At 36.0% G+C, this 16,217-nt stretch overlaps 1 protein-coding gene and 1 pseudogene across 1 annotated transcript; one reads left to right on the plus strand and one right to left on the minus strand.

The window, feature by feature from the left end:
- Positions 1–652: 652 nt before the first annotated feature.
- Positions 653–2,925, minus strand: LOC104116725 (receptor-like protein Cf-9 homolog; annotated as a pseudogene).
- A 9,266-nt stretch (positions 2,926–12,191) lies between these two features.
- Positions 12,192–15,042, plus strand: LOC108943100 (IQ domain-containing protein IQM2-like; the record flags this gene model as incomplete). The annotated part of the gene is made up of 6 exons (XM_018766815.3): positions 12,192–12,481; positions 12,573–12,687; positions 12,784–12,849; positions 12,938–13,026; positions 13,115–13,141; positions 15,012–15,042. Coding segments are annotated over exons 1-6 (582 nt in total), but the record flags the coding sequence as incomplete, so codon positions are not given.
- Between the last annotated feature and the right edge of the window lie 1,175 nt (positions 15,043–16,217).

Here is a 16,217-nt window from a genome sequence, read left to right on the forward strand (position 1 = left end):
TTTGGCGTTGAGGTTTTGCCCATGAGGCAAACAAGGGTTAAAGATTACTCCAAAATGTGTCATATTTCTACAATTTGTTGATTACAATTTGTAATCCATTTGGGCCTTTGGACAGCTACGGTTATTCGGACCTTTGGTACTAATTCTTGGCCCATTAAACACTTCTTGAGCCCATTCAACCAATCATTTATTTAGATAAAAAATTGAAAACTTCTAAAAATTTCAACAGGTGTGCAAAGGTTTCCTAAGAGATTTAAGATAATCCCGAATTACTTTCTCAATTGCCTTAAGATTTTAGGTTATATGCTTGAATGTTAGAGCTATATATGCTTGAACTTTAGAGGAATATTTATCGATTGAGTTAATACCAACACTCAGCAAGGAAGAGAAATCAGTGAACTAGCATATCAAAAACAATTTTAACAGGTTAACGTTTAGTTTTCCATTGAAATTACTTTATGTAATTAAGAAAAAGATAAGAATAATTTCATAAATTTTTGAACTGGCTTTGCAGTCGAATCCAATTAATCAACTAATAATAAGGCTGATTATAGGAAGCAATGATATAATTTAAGGCCATGAACTCAACCAATAATCTCTATGCAACAAACTATGGATAAATGAAGACAAATCTATAGTTTGAGTCTTAAAGGAAGAAAACTCATGTTTTTATTCATAGGGTAATGAACACTTAAAGAAACATCATAATAAACTATGAAAGACAAAGGCTTATATTTGCATCTCCAGCAACTTATTTGACTTGAAACCTGCAATGTTCAAAAATGAATTAAGAATTAGAGTTAAAATGGTTAGATTATAAAACATCGATAATCAAAAGAATTTGCATAGAGATCAAGTTGAATACCTGGACACACTAATATTTTTTCTTGTGTTTTTTCATTCTCGTAACAATTCTTTGTTCCAATTCTACAACCATCCTGGAAAACCATAATGGATTTTGAGTTGACAGCATTATGTATATTATGGATAGTCCAATAACTAGTCCACAACCGTAACCCATGAGAACTGCATGCCAACTGATCATTGATGAATCTTCTTCTTCTTCTTCTTGATCTAGCACAACTGGAGTTGTAGCTTGTGTTACTCCGTCATCACCACAGCCTCTTGAGAGTGGTAATCCATGTAACCCATCATTCCCTTGGTATGAATTGTTCTCAAAAGTATCAAATTGATTTCCTTTAGGGATGCATCCAACGAGATGATTGTGTGAGAGATTTAGGACTGCAAGTGATGTGAGATATGCGAGTTGTTGCGGAATTCTTCCACAAATTTTGTTAAATGAGAGATCCAATGATTCAAGTACAGATAAATGTTGCAGTGACCGTGGTATGTGACATTCCAAGCCATTGTGAGATAAGTTCAACGTACGAAGTGCAATGAGACCTCCAATAGTATTTGGAATACAACCTTCAAATCTATTCCTTGAGAGATCGATAATCATGTTATTAGTAGTCAAAACTCGAGAAAACTCAAGTTCCAATCCCTTTGTCGTAAATATCAAATTAGATGCAGCTTCTACATATGCTAGCATTCTCCTGTTCTCATCAATTAGTTTCATGGCTTGGAAATTATCAAAAAGATTTGCTGGTAAATTCCCACTAAATGCATTGGATGAAAGATCCAGAATTTGAAGTTTTGCAAACAAGTTTCTATTCCTTGAAGCTCTGATGGACCCATGCAACTTATTTGATCTCAAATTTAAAATCCTCAATTTTGGTAGGATTCAACCATTTTGGAAAAGTGTCGTTCAACTCATTGTTACCTAAATGAAGTAGTTCCAAATACTTGCAATTGATCAAAGATCCTGGGACTTTCCCCTCTAGCTTATTTCCATACAATTTAATGACTCTGAATATGTTTCCAGTACCAAAATTTAATTGAATTGTCCCACTAAGATTATTATTACTTAAATTCAAAACAAAAGTACTATCCATATGACCCAAACATTCTGGGATTGTTCCCTGTAAATTATTACTTCCCAGATCTAGCAACTGCACTGTTCTAAGATTGCAGATGGTTGAAGCAATCTGTCCACTGAGATTATTTTGAGAAAGGTGAAGTCCCATTAGGCTCTGCTGGTTTAGGAGTGACTTGGGAATAGGACCTTGCAGCTGATTTTGTGTTAGATCAACTATGCTCAATGTTTTGGACTTGAACTCTTCAATTTTGCCACTGAAATGGTTATTGCTCAAGTCTAACCAATCTAGTGATGGGACGGAGAATATCCAGGATGGTATAGTCCCATTCAAGTAATTAAATGACAACCAGAGTTCGTTTAGGTTTTGCAAACCACTTACATTAGAAGGAATTGGACCAGTTAGATTCCATAGAGGTTTAGGAATAGGCGCTGAGAGATTACAAGATTCCATGTACAGTGCATACAATGAAGTTAAATAGATAAATGATTCGGGTATATTCCCAGTAAAATTCACACTAGAGAGAATTAAATCCGTGAGCGATGTGCTGCTATTCCATTTGGACATTGGAAATCCAACTGTGAGCTGGGAATTATAAGATAACTCAAGAGATTTCAAGTTGGGAAAGTGAAAAACTCTTTCAGGCAATGTCCCATATAATTGCGTGTATGGAAGTCGTAGAGTTGTTAAATAAGAAGAGAAATTTAGAGGAAAGGTGGAGGAGATGTTGACGTAGTCAAGCTCGAGCACTCTTAATTGGGTCAAGTTCTTAACGAGCAGTTCAAAATTGTGAGATCCAAGTCTAAGTCTAGGCTCATCCTTGATACGAACAACGTTTAATTTAGAAAGATAAGAGATTTCTGAAGGAATTGTAGAAGAGCAAGAGCTTGATCTTTAGGGCACAAATGAGGTACGGATGAGGAGAAAGCAAGTCTACAGAGAATGGCAAATATCAGAAACAATGCAAGTTTTCCATAATCCATTTCTGCACTATGTTAAAATTGTCAAAAGTCTCACATCGGTGGATGACAATTTTGAATGAGAATTTCACCCTATAAAAGGAGACATAATATTTAGGATTTATACACACCTCTCATTTGCCTTTTTATCTTCTTAAGGCATTTATATCTTCTCTCTTTAGTATTATTTCACTTCTAATTTTGGAGTGGAATAAAATATTGATTGTTTCCGAGAAAGTAGGCAAAATTGGCCGAACCTCGTAAATTCTGGTGTTCTTTTATTGTTGTCTTATTGTCTTGTTTATTATTTAGTGGTTGTCATAATTTTTGGTATAGTAGTTGTGACTTATTCACACTATATACATTTGACTTCCGCAACAATTGGTATCAGAGCCAAGGTACTGTCTAAGTATGCTCTGTGGTTGCAGCATAGTCTGATCTTCCACATCAGAAAAGATCTATCTTGGTAACTGAGTCAAGGTTCTGTCTGAGTATGCTCTGTGGTTGCAGCATAGTCTGATCTTCCACATCAGAAAAGATCTATCTTGGTAACTGAGTCAAGGTTCTGTCTGAGTATACTCTGTGGTTGCAGCTTAGTCTGATCTTCCACACCAGAAAGGAAATAATCTTGATTTGTGTCGTCAGCTACTAAATAATATTTGTGTCAAAATGGTAGACAATAAACAAGAAGAATCTACATCAAGTGTCAATAATACGTCATCGTTGGCATCTTCGCTTATGACAAGAATTGTGTCAAATACAAAATTTGCGGTAGAAATTTTTGACGGGTCAGGACATTTTGGGATATGGCAAGGCGAGGTTCTAGATGTTCTTTTTCAACAAGGGCTAGATCTTGCCATTGAAGAAAAGAAGCCAGATGTTATTGGAGAAGAAGATTGGAAAATTATCAATCGTGTTGATTGCGGTACCATTCGATCCTACCTTGCTAGAGAGCAGAAATATCCATACACAAAGAAAACTTCTGCAAGTAAATTATGGAAAACACTGGAGGATAAAATTTTGAAGAAAAACAGTCAAAATAAATTGTACATAAAGAAGAGACTGTTTTGCTTCACCTATGTTCCTGGTACCACAATGAATGAACATATCATCAATTTCAATAAGTTGGTCATAGATTTGCAAAATATGGATGCAACTTTTGATGATGGTGACTTGGCCTTGATGTTGTTGGGGTCACTTTCTAATGAGTACGAGCACCTTGAAACTACTCTACTCCATGAAAATGACGAAATTTCTCTCAGAGAAGTTTGTTCGGCTTTGTACAGCTATGAACAAAGAAAGGGAGAAAAACAGAAGGGCGGAGAAGGAGAAGCACTAATTGTGAGGGGTCGTCCTCAAAATCAAACGAGGACTAAGAAGGGAAGATCCAAGTCGATATCTAGACCCAGCAAAGATGAATGTACCTTTTGTCGAGAAAAGGGGCACTGGAAGAAAGACTGTCCGAAGTTGAAGAATAAGGCCAGACATAACAATGGAAAGGCCATTATGGATTCAAATGTAGCTGATTGTGATGATTCAGACTTCTCATTAGTTACAACAGAGTTATCAACATCATCAGACATATGGTTGATGGACTCGGCTTGTAGCTATCATATGTGTCCCAACAAGGACTGGTTCGTGAATTTTCAAGAAGGAGAATATGGAGTCATCCACACAGCGGATAACAGCCCTCTTACCTCATATGGCATTGGTTCAATAAGATTAAGGAGCCATGATGGAATGATCAGAACATTAACAGATGTTCGATATGTACCGGGTTTGAAGAAGAATCTCATCTCTGTGGGAGCCCTAGAATCAAAAGGGTTCAAAATCATTGCAGAAAATGGAGTGATGAGAATATGCTCCGGTGCACTAGTGGTAATGAAGGCCAATCGGAAGAACAATAACATGTACCGCTATCGTGGTAGTACAGTTATTGGGACAGCAACAGTGACATCCAGTGATGACAAAGAGGTAGAAGCAACCAGGCTATGTCACATGCGCTTGGGACATGCTGGAGGGAAATCCTTGAAAACTCTATCTAATCAAGGATTGTTAAAAGGCGTAAAGACTTGAAACTTGGAGTTTTGCGAGCATTGTGTCAAAGGAAAACATACAAGGGTTAAATTTGATACAGCGATCCATAATACTAAAGGCATTTTGGATTATGTACACTCTGATGTTTGGGGTTCTTCCAAAACACCTTCATTGGGTGGGAAGGACTATTTTATAACCTTTGTTGATGATTTTTCTCGAAGAGTGTGGGTGTATACAATGAAGAGGAAAGATGAAGTGTTGGGAATTTTTCTCAAATGGAAGACGGTGGTGGAGAATCAAACAGGCAGGAGGATCAAGTGTATTCGCACAGACAATGGAGGTGAATACAAAAATGATCATTTCAATAAGGTCTGTAAAAATGATGGCATCGTCCGACACTTCACTGTCAGACATACACCACAACAGAATGGAGTGGCAGAACGTATGAACCGGACTTTACTGGAGAAGGTACGATGTATGTTGTCCAATGCTGGCTTGGGCAAAGAATTTTGGGCTGAGGCAATTACATATGCATGCCACCTCATTAATCGTCTACCATCTGCTGCTATTGATGGCAAGACACCATTTGAAAAATGGTATGGAAAACCTGTTGTAGATTATGACTCTTTGCACGTGTTTGGCTCAATTGCATACTATCATGTGAAAGAGTCAAAATTGGATCCGAGAGTAAAGACGGCTATATTTATGGGGATTACTTTTGGAGTCAAAGGATACCGCTTATGGTGTCCAGAGACAAGGAATATTATATTCAGCAGAGATGTTACTTTTGATGAATCTGCCATAACAGATAAAGTGACAGTTGAAGATGTCAAACAAACTGGTGGTGCATCAAAGTAGGTGGAGTTTGAGGGAAAATTTATTTTTCCTACACAAGAAGCAGAGGAGGAAACTCATGAAGATTACCCTCTGTAAGAAGAGCCAGTAGAGAGGGAGATTCCAACTCAGGAACCTCGACAACAACTTGAATCAATAGCAACCAGCAGGCCAAAAAGGACAATAACGAAACCTGTTCGTCTCATAGAGACGGTTGCTTGTGCAACCTCAATTGTAGCTGATGGTGTTCCTACCACTTATAAAGACGCAATACAAAGTTCAGAAGAAGATAAGTGGAGGATTGCCATGAATGAAGAAATGCAGTTCCTTCATCAGAATCATACATGGAAATTGGCCAATCTCTCGAAGGGAAAGAAAACAATTGGGTGCAAATGGGTATTTGCAAAGAAAGAAGGATTTCCTAACCAAGAAGATGTTCGCTACAAAGCAAGATTGGTGGCCAAAGAATATGCTCAGAAGGAGGGAATTGATTACAATGAAGTATTTTCTCCAGTTGTAAAACATTCCTCCATTAGAATTATGTTGGCTTTGGTAGCACAGTTGGATTTGGAACTAGTTCAAATGGATGTAAAAACTGCGTTTTTACATGGAAACTTGGAGGAGGAAATCTACATGACTCAGCCAGAAGGATTCAAAGTTGCTGGAAAAGAAAATATGGTATGCAAACTTGAAAAATCGTTGTACGGATTGAAACAATCTTCTAGACAATGGTACAAGCGATTTGACAAGTTTATGTTGCGGCAAGGGTACAAGAGAAGCAAATACGATCATTGTGTGTATTTGCGCAAACTTAATGATGGTTCCTTTGTATATCTTCTCCTATATGTTGATGATATGTTGATAACTTCCAAGAATTCGGAAGAAATTGATAAGTTGAAGATTCAACTGAAGGAGGAGTTCGAGATGAAGGATCTGGGTGAGGCAAAGAAAATTCTTGGCATGGAGATAATAAGAGATAGACGTTCAAAGAAACTCTGTTTATCTCAGAAAGAATATTTGAAGAGAGTACTACAGCGTTTTGGCATAGATAAGAAGACTAAGCCAATTAGTACGCCACTTGCTCCCCATTTTAAGCTAAGTACTACTATGTCGCCAAAGGATGAAACTGAACAGGAGTATATGTCAAGGGTACCATACGCAAATGCTGTTGGTAGCTTGATGTATGCAATGGTTTGTACGAGACCTGACATTTCACAAGCCGTTGGAGTTATTAGCAGATATATGCATAATCCAGGAAAGGAGCATTGGCAAGCTGTGAAATGGATTTTACGGTATATTCATAGTACTATAGATGTTGGGTTAGTTTTTGAGCAGGAAGGCAATCGGTCTGTAGTTGGATATTGTGACTCAGATTTTGCGGGTGATCTGGACAAACGAAGGTCAACTACTGGTTATGTGTTTACTTTTGCAAAGGCACTAGTTAGTTGGAAGTCTACTTTGCAGTCAACAGTTGCTTTGTCTACAACAGAGGCAGAGTACATGGCTATTACAGAGGCTGTGAAGGAGGCAATTTGGCTTCAGGGGTTGCTAAAGGAGCTTGGTATTGAACAAAAAAATATTATAATTTTTTGTGATAGTCAAAGTGCTATTCAATTAGCGAAGAACCAAGTTTATCATGCAAGGACGAAGCACATTGATGTTCGGTATCATTTCGTACGAGAAATCATAGAAGAAGGTGGAGTCACGGTGAAGAAAATTCATACTACGGAGAACCCTGCTGATATGCTGACAAAAGTGGTGACTGCGGTCAAGTTTCAACATTATTTGGATTTGATCAACATTGTTGAACACTAAAGATTGAAGATGAAGACACAACCAAAATTTGTTATTGAGAGAAAATTGAAGATGTGGAATTTTGCCAAGGTGGAGATTTGTTGAAATTGTCAAAAGTCCCACATCGGTGGATGATAATTTTGAATGGGAATTTCACCCTATAAAAAGAGGCCTAATGTTTAGGATTTATACACACCTCTCATTTGCCTTTTTATCTTCTTAAGGCATTTGTATCTTCTCTCTTTACTATTATTTCACTTGTAATTTTGGAGTGGAATAAAATATTGATTTTGTCCGAGGAAGTAGGCAAAATTGGCCGAACCTCGTAAATTCTAGTGTTCTTTTATTGTTGTCTTATTGTCTTGTTTATTATTTAGTGGTTGTCATAATTTTTGGTATAGTAATTGTGACTCATTCACACTATATATATTTGGCTTCCGCAACACACTATACAGAATCAAAACAATCAAGAAATCTTTGCTTTGTTACTCTATTGAATAATTCTGAGGTATATATAGCACATAGCAAGGAAATTTACTACTGTTGCTTTGCAGAAGAAGAAGTGGAGTTATCAGTTTGGAATGTTAGTGGTGGCGGCTATTAGATAGTTGGAAAAGGCTACTGTTGCTTTACAGTAATCAATTCAAGGAAGCTCACCTATAACTAGGATAAGGATGTTACTTGGTGTATAGACCTTGACTTAAAGGTTAAAAGTTTCATAAAATTTGATGCTGATTATAATACAAGGATGTAGTTATTTGGGTTACTTTCTAAGAGTAGTAATGAATTTACATATTTGAAATTTTTTCAATAACTAATTAGAATGCAACTGAGCTATATTGTGAACGCATCTACGGCTCCTGAATTATAAAGTGATGAACTTGATAATTTTTTTCTTCTTGTTCAGTTACTTTTATGTGACAAAAAAATATTTTCTGGTTGTACTATTGGATTGAAAAAGTTTGCTTTAAAAAAAAGATAAAAATTAAAATTTTCATGACTTTATATTAGGCTGAACATGAAAAAGAATTGGTTCGATCAGCTGTATCATCTATGATTCCTTTGAGATCGCACAAGCCTGTACATGAAATATAACAAAACCAAATCAATCTACCTGTGAGAAAAATAAATGAATTCCAAAGATGTTTGGCAAATTCAAAGAAGATTTTTCGTGGTTGGGACCAGTAAGGATAGTACAACAATAGTCACTTGTTGTTCATTAACTACAAACTCGGTATGATCTTAGGCCATCTTTGTTCTTTCTGCCTCGTTCCAGAGAAAATTAATAATTCTAAGTATGAAGTTTACCTTTTTTTTTTAAGTTCCAAAAGCGTAGTAGAGAAACCTCATTTGGCTAAAAATCAACCATCTGCAACTTTTAAAGGTAACTTTTGTTTTGAAATTGTATCTAGTCACAAATGAGCCAACTGTATGTCTTTCTTTGACTAGTATAATGAGATGTTTTTTTTTAAAATTCTGTAATTTGAAAGTGAAAGGAGAAAGCTCATGTCTTTTTCATAGGGTAACAAACACCTTAAGATTAAACATGTACAAACTAGGAAAGTAAAGGCATCCCCAGCAACTTAGGATAGACTCGAAACTTGCAATTTCCAAAAATCAAAAATTAAAGTTAAGAGCTTTAAGGATGAAGGAGGTAAAAAATACACAGATTAATAAAAAATAACCTTCTAAATTATAAAATGGATAGACCATAAAAGTACATCTACAGCCTTTAAATAGGGTTTACCTTTAGCTCAAAGCTTCAATAAGTCAAAAAAAAGATTGTAGAAATACCACAGGGCAGCTCTGAATTGATAGTGTAACAAAAAATGGTAAATGAAAATGCTAAAACAGCTACTTCAATTGGCGACATGCAACACCTATATTTTAGTGGCGACCGTATTAAGTCGCCAAAGAAGGTTGTCAGGAATGTAAGGCACTATTACAATTAGCGACCTCTGTAGTGGCGACGACAAAGTTGCCACAGAAGATCGTAACTGAAATAACAAATGGCGACATATATCATAACATTTGGCGGCGCTTTTTGAAGTCGCCACAACTAGTTGTCAGTGAAATGTGGGTCGCTATTACAATTAGCGACATTGTACCTCTTTTAGTGGCGTAGTCGCCACAGAAGGTGGTCACTGAAATGCCGTCACAAATATTTTTATTTCACCTTGTTCTCTAACAGTAATAAACATGAAATTGAGTAGATTACTCTTTAAGGTGCCAATTTTCTCATAAGAAAATATTTGACTAATCCAAACTATTTTTATTTTATTTTTTTACATATAATTTTTGTGAAAGTTTTCCACCAAGACTTACCAATGTGAACGTGTGTCCGCTCCTGTTGCATTATTCTTAATGTTTTATTATTAGAGCTTTTGTGTCCATTACGATCATCACAAATTGTAAACAAATGCGCCACAAAATGAACTTTAGGTATATATAGCACCACTTTTGGTGACGACTACTGAGATGAGATTGAGATGAACCAATGGTCAGAATATGTAGGCATCAACTTTCTATTTTCTTTGTAATTTTTTACCCTTTAATAACGATCAGTTTTGTTGGATGAAACGTTCTAAGACTTGTTCTAGCATAACATTCCAAGCCATTACTATGGAAATTGAAGGGAATTCCAAGTCTCACCTAGTCATATTAGTCATTGATATGTTTAAGAAGGGAAAATAAAGATCTCTAGAGCCAAAAATTAGTACTAGTTATACAGATCTTCAGTAGAAGTTATTGCAATGTGAGTCGACTTGTTAATTCAATGAAGATACCACAACACAAAAAAGGCAATTGAAAAGGATACAAAAACTACATTTCTCCATATATAAAAATACCATGTTCTCTACATTAGTTTATATATCTCGCGTCAAATGTAATGAATGGTAGTTGAGTAATTCAAAAAAGAAAAGAAAAAGGAAAAGGTCAAACCGCTCTACGGGCACTCTTAAACTCAGTAAATTAGATATATATAAAGCATTGAGAATGAGATTGTTCTTACGCTTGTTTTCGTTGATCACAGTCTAAAAATATGTCGTGTAATTTTGAACGTGATAGATCAAGATGCGTCAAGCTAGAAAATTCACCAAATTTAGGTGAAATATGCGATCCAAAGAAATTATTACTTAAAAGATAAAACAAGCCTTTTGAGATCAGAGATGAAAGAGGCTACTGTTGGACTGAAACTTGCCTTGAAGTCGGCTGCAACAGAGGTTAAGCTCAATCACTTCGCCTGTCGTTTCATCACAATAAACTCCATCCCACGAGCAGCAATCTATGCTCATATTCTGTGATAGTGTTTTTGGATGAGATGTTAATGCACAAAAGCTATAATGAATTGAAGCATTAGGATTTATAGTAAACATGTGTTGTGTGCACTTATCAAGTAATTGTTATCAACATTTGTGAAAAAGCGTACCTGTTGAATGTTATCAACATTGATCAACAAATCGCGTTAAAAATAAAGTTTTTTTTCCTACTGATCAGAGAGGAATACTTGCCTAAGTTTTGTTAATTGGTAAGATGCAAGTTCATAAAGATGCTTTGCCCATATTAAGAACTTCATACTGTCTCTTCACAAGATTTGTAGAGCACTACATACCACTTATTCAGAGATTGTGTACAAGTTATAATTTCACATTGTGAAGCTGTTGTTATGAAACAATCACAGTAACAATCACACAATAAGTAAGTATCTGTTTAATCACTAAAATTATACCATATTAACCATAAGACATTTATTGTACCAGGGGACAAACAAGAATCAGAATGTAACAACAGCCGGAAGACAGTTTAGGACCCAAGACATGTCATCCTCTTCATATATTCAATACCATTGATTCATAAAGTCCAGCTAGATATGTAGAAAGTAATCCTGAAACTTGGGTTTTCAAGAAGATTGTGAAAATGTTCTGTTTTTTGTTTTTGGGGTTTCTTCTTTTTCTTATGATCTGTTAAAAGTGGATTCTTTTCTGTTTTTTCCCTCTGTTTTGAATGTGTTTCTTTGAAATTTTGAGTAAATTAGAAAATTCTATGCATTTCGGTTTTCTGAGGTATTTGGGTTTTAGGAAATGCCATTGAGAAATAGCTATTTGAAAAGATTCAGTTTTTGACACTTTGACACTTTATATGTTCTGCTGTTGTTGAGAAAATATGTCTTGCTTGACTTGCTCAAATATAAAAATAAAATATTACTCCTTTCGTCTCAATTTATGTGAAGTTCTTTGGTCGGATACAAAATTTAAGAAAGAAAGATTTTTTAGAACTTGTAGTCTAAAAGTTGCAAAAAAGTTGGTTCCGGCAAATGATACTTTTGATTCTCTTTTCTTGGAGACTTAAATGGTAGTGTTAGTGTATTAATACAGCTCATAATGTGATGTACAAAAGTTATACTTGTTGATGTGTTTACATTTGGCACTTGATTATTATAATTTGAATCATTCAAATGCTAAGTATATACTATTACTATTGGCAGGATTTTAAGGTTTCAATAAGCTATTCAAGATCCATATATTTTGAAATCGTATGGGGTTATCCTTTTCATACCCACTTGCCTCTCATATTGATTTGGAAACTTCCCTTGAATCTGTCATTGTGAAATCTATTCATTTTGGATACAGAACCAACAGTACTGCAATCGGATGGCTTTGGAAAGATGTCTATAGAAAAAACTGTCAGCTTTAGGACAATGGAAAATGCAATGGAGTTCAGTAAAATTTCAACAGAAGAGAAGCACGAGTTTTACGAGTTTCGTAGGTTAGAAAGCATGAACGGAGAGTCCCCGAAATCTCCTCTAGTATATACTAACAGCCCCAAACACGAGGCAGCTTTAAAGTTGCAGAAAGTGTACAAGAGCTTTAGGACTAGAAGAAAATTAGCAGACTGTGCAGTACTTATAGAGCAAAGCTGGTATGCTTTTCTATCCAAAGAAAGATTATGTCCTAGCTTAAAATTCTGTTGATTTGATTTTTCCTGACATGTAGTTTTGAATAATTTTCAGGTGGAAGCTATTAGATTTTGCAGAACTCAAACATAGATCGATTTCATTTTTTGATCTTGATAAACACGAGACAGCAGTTTCACGTTGGTCGAGGGCAAGAACTAGAGCAGCCAAGGTAAAATTTGGATCATATCATTTATGCTTCTGAAAGTTAATGCAAAAATTTGAATTTACTCTGAGATGTTTACTGACTTTTATCTTCTTCATGCAGGTAGGGAAAGGCTTATCTAAAAATGGCAAAGCTCAAAAACTAGCTTTACAGCACTGGCTTGAAGCTGTAAGTAGATCATTTTATGGTTTACTGAGTTTATGTTTTTTGCCGAATTTCTATTTTGCTAATGTGGAAAAGGTTTCCTTTGGAACAGATTGGCCCACGGCATCGTTATGGACACAACTTGCATTTCTATTATGTCCAATGGTTGCATTCCCAAAGCAAAGAGCCCTTCTTCTACTGGTAATTGTCTAGATAACGAATGATTGAATTGTGACGATAATACATCGTAAAAAGTTTCTCATTTGCTGACTGTGTTTCTCTGAATCAGGTTGGATATTGGAGAAGGAAAAGAATTGTCACGACCCAAAATCTCACATGTTGTGATTGCGCCTATCTCGATACTAGACAAATCGACAACCTCAATAAACCACAATTTCTTTTAAGTTTAAAAATATAATATTTAAGGTCAATACAAAATCTCATTAATACCGACATAAAACACTCCCAAAACACGGTGCCACTGAATACATGAACATCTAAATGATAACATAGTCTGACGGATAGAATACTGTATGGAAAAATAGAACAGTACAAATAACTGAAAGGAAAGAGAGTCAAGGTCTGCGGACGCCAAGCAACTACCTCGATAGTCTCCACAGATAAAGCTCCGAAAAACTAGCAACCGCCGTGTCCGGAGGTACCCGGATCGGCACGCGAGGTGCAGGGTATAGTATGAGTACAACCAACTCAGCAAGTAACAATACTAAATAAAGAGTTGAAGATAGTGACGAGCTGCACAGCTTAGTCCAATTACAGTAATTTCCAACATAAGATTTAGGGCATGCTTTCACTTTCAATATTTAACACTCAACTGTAATTTCATATCAAGTTTGACTGAAAAAGAAGATAATATCTTTCAGAAATTTTCAACACAAAAATATATGACAATTGTAGTGCAATAAGAATGAAATCATATGCATCCTCTCAGGACCATAGTCACTCAGCCATTTCATTTACTTAGCACTCATCACTCGCACTCAGTAGGTACCTGCTCTCACTAGGGGTGTACAGACTCCAGAAGGGCTCCTTCAGCCCAAGCGCTATAATCCGCACAGACAACCTAACGTGTTGCACGGACAACTCACGTGCTATAGTATAATATATGGATCAGCATGGACAACTCACGTGTTGCATGGACAACTCACCTGCTATAGTATCAATATCTGGATCCGCACGGACAACTCACGTGCTATAGTATAATATCTGAATCCGCACGGACAACTCACGTGCTGCACGGACAACTCACGTGCTATAGTATAATATTTGAATCCGCACGGACAACTTACGTGCTATAGTATCACAATCAGGCCATCGACCTCACTCAATTATAAATATCTCCAGTCTCTCGGGTTCTCAATAGTCATGATAATCAGCCCAAATAACAATAATATGATGCATCAATAATGAACAATAGAGACTAAGATAAAATAAACAAGTAAACTGTGACCGAGTACAAAACAACAATTTAACAGATAATTCAACATGGACACGACCTTTGTGGGTCCCTATAGTGCCAACACATAATCTAAACATGATTTGCGGTTTAATTTCTCTACTATAGGGAGAATGTTTAGATAACCACAGATTATCCAACTACACAGTTCTATGGAATTTGACCAAGTCACATTTCCTACGGTGCACGCCCGTCACCTAGCATATGCGTCATCCAAAACCGATCATATAACACATAATCCGGGGTTTCATACCCACAAAACCAAATTTAGAACTGTTACTTACCTCGAACTGTGTAATTCTCTATGCTGCTATGTCTTTGCCTCGCGAATCGGCCTCCGAACGCGTCAAATATAGCCATAGTTAATTCAATTCAGTCAATACTAATTATAGGAATTAATTCCATATGAAAATACTAATCTTTCAACAAAATCCGAAATTTAACTCAAAAATCATCCGTGGGGCCCACATCTCAGAATCTGTTGAAACTCAAAAATCTGACAACCCATTCAGCTACGAGTTTAACCATACCAATTTTATCAAATTCCGATAACATCTCGGCCTCCAAATCTAAAATTTTTGTTCCTGAAAAGTTTTACAAAAATCTTGATTTCTTCCATTTAAATCTGAAATAAATGATGAATATAACCATGGATTTATGAAATATAATCACTTTTGGATATAGGACACTTACCCAAGTCGAAGTCGTGAAGAAATCCTCAAAATCGCCCAAGAACCGTGCTAAAAAAATCCAAAACAAAATGAAGGAAATGACCATTTTTGGTCCTTAAGTTTCTGCCCATCTGTCACTAAAAGTCCATTTTCCGTCACGAAACATCCATTTCCCGTCACTAAAAGTTCACACCAAAACTTGCTTGCACTAGCAGTTATAGTTTTCACTAAAAAGGCTCTAACTCCATCATACGAAATCGAAATTCGACGATTCTTATTTCTATGAGTCACAAATAATAATACGAACCTAGTCGTTCAATCGAAACTTAATTCAGAGTTCATTTGCTCAATGCGATACCAATTTCGCTCGTTAAACAATTAACTCATGTTTCGCGCTAAAAACCCAATCGCGACTTGATGAAATTAGACCAAACTTTTCAGATCACTCCTATAATTAATTATCAAAATCCAGGAAGTCTCGAAATCGAATTTCGATTTCTAGAACTAAAAATAGATCTTTGGATCATTACATGCTTATGCTCAAAACACCAAATTCTTCCAAAAACTCTTTCAAAACTCATCCGAGCCCATGGGACCCCAACCAAGTATACTAACAAGTCCCATAATATGACACTAACTTAGTCGATGCCTCAAATTATATTTAACAATACTAAAACGCGAATCGTACCCTAATTCAAGCCTAATCAAAACTAACAAATTTCAAATTCTACATTCGATGTCGAAACCTATCAAATCAAGTCCGATTGACCTCAAATATTGCACACAAGTCATAAACGACATAACAGACCTATTCAAATTTCCAGAATCATATTCCGTCCTCGATATCAAAAAGTTAACTCCCCGGTCAAACTTCCAAGTTTAAATTTCTATTTTAGCCATTTCAAGCCTAATTTAACTACGGGCTTCCAAATAATTTTCTGAACACGCTCCAAAGTCCAAAATCACCATACAGAGCTATTGGAATTATCAAAACTATATTCTGGGGTCATATATACATAAGTCAACATCCGGTTAACTATTTCAACTGAAGCTTCCAACATGAAATTCATTCTTCCAAGCTAAATCCGAAATACCTTAAAACTAAAACCGACAATTTACACAAATCATAATACATCGTAGGAAGTTATTCAAGACTTTAAATAGTTGAAAGGAGCGTAAATGCTCAAAACGACCGGTCGGGTCGTTACAATCTTCCCCACTTAAACATATGTTTGTCCTCGAACGTG

This window comes from Nicotiana tomentosiformis, chromosome 11 (assembly GCF_000390325.3).
Source record: "Nicotiana tomentosiformis chromosome 11, ASM39032v3, whole genome shotgun sequence".
Taxonomy (NCBI): domain Eukaryota; kingdom Viridiplantae; phylum Streptophyta; class Magnoliopsida; order Solanales; family Solanaceae; genus Nicotiana; species Nicotiana tomentosiformis.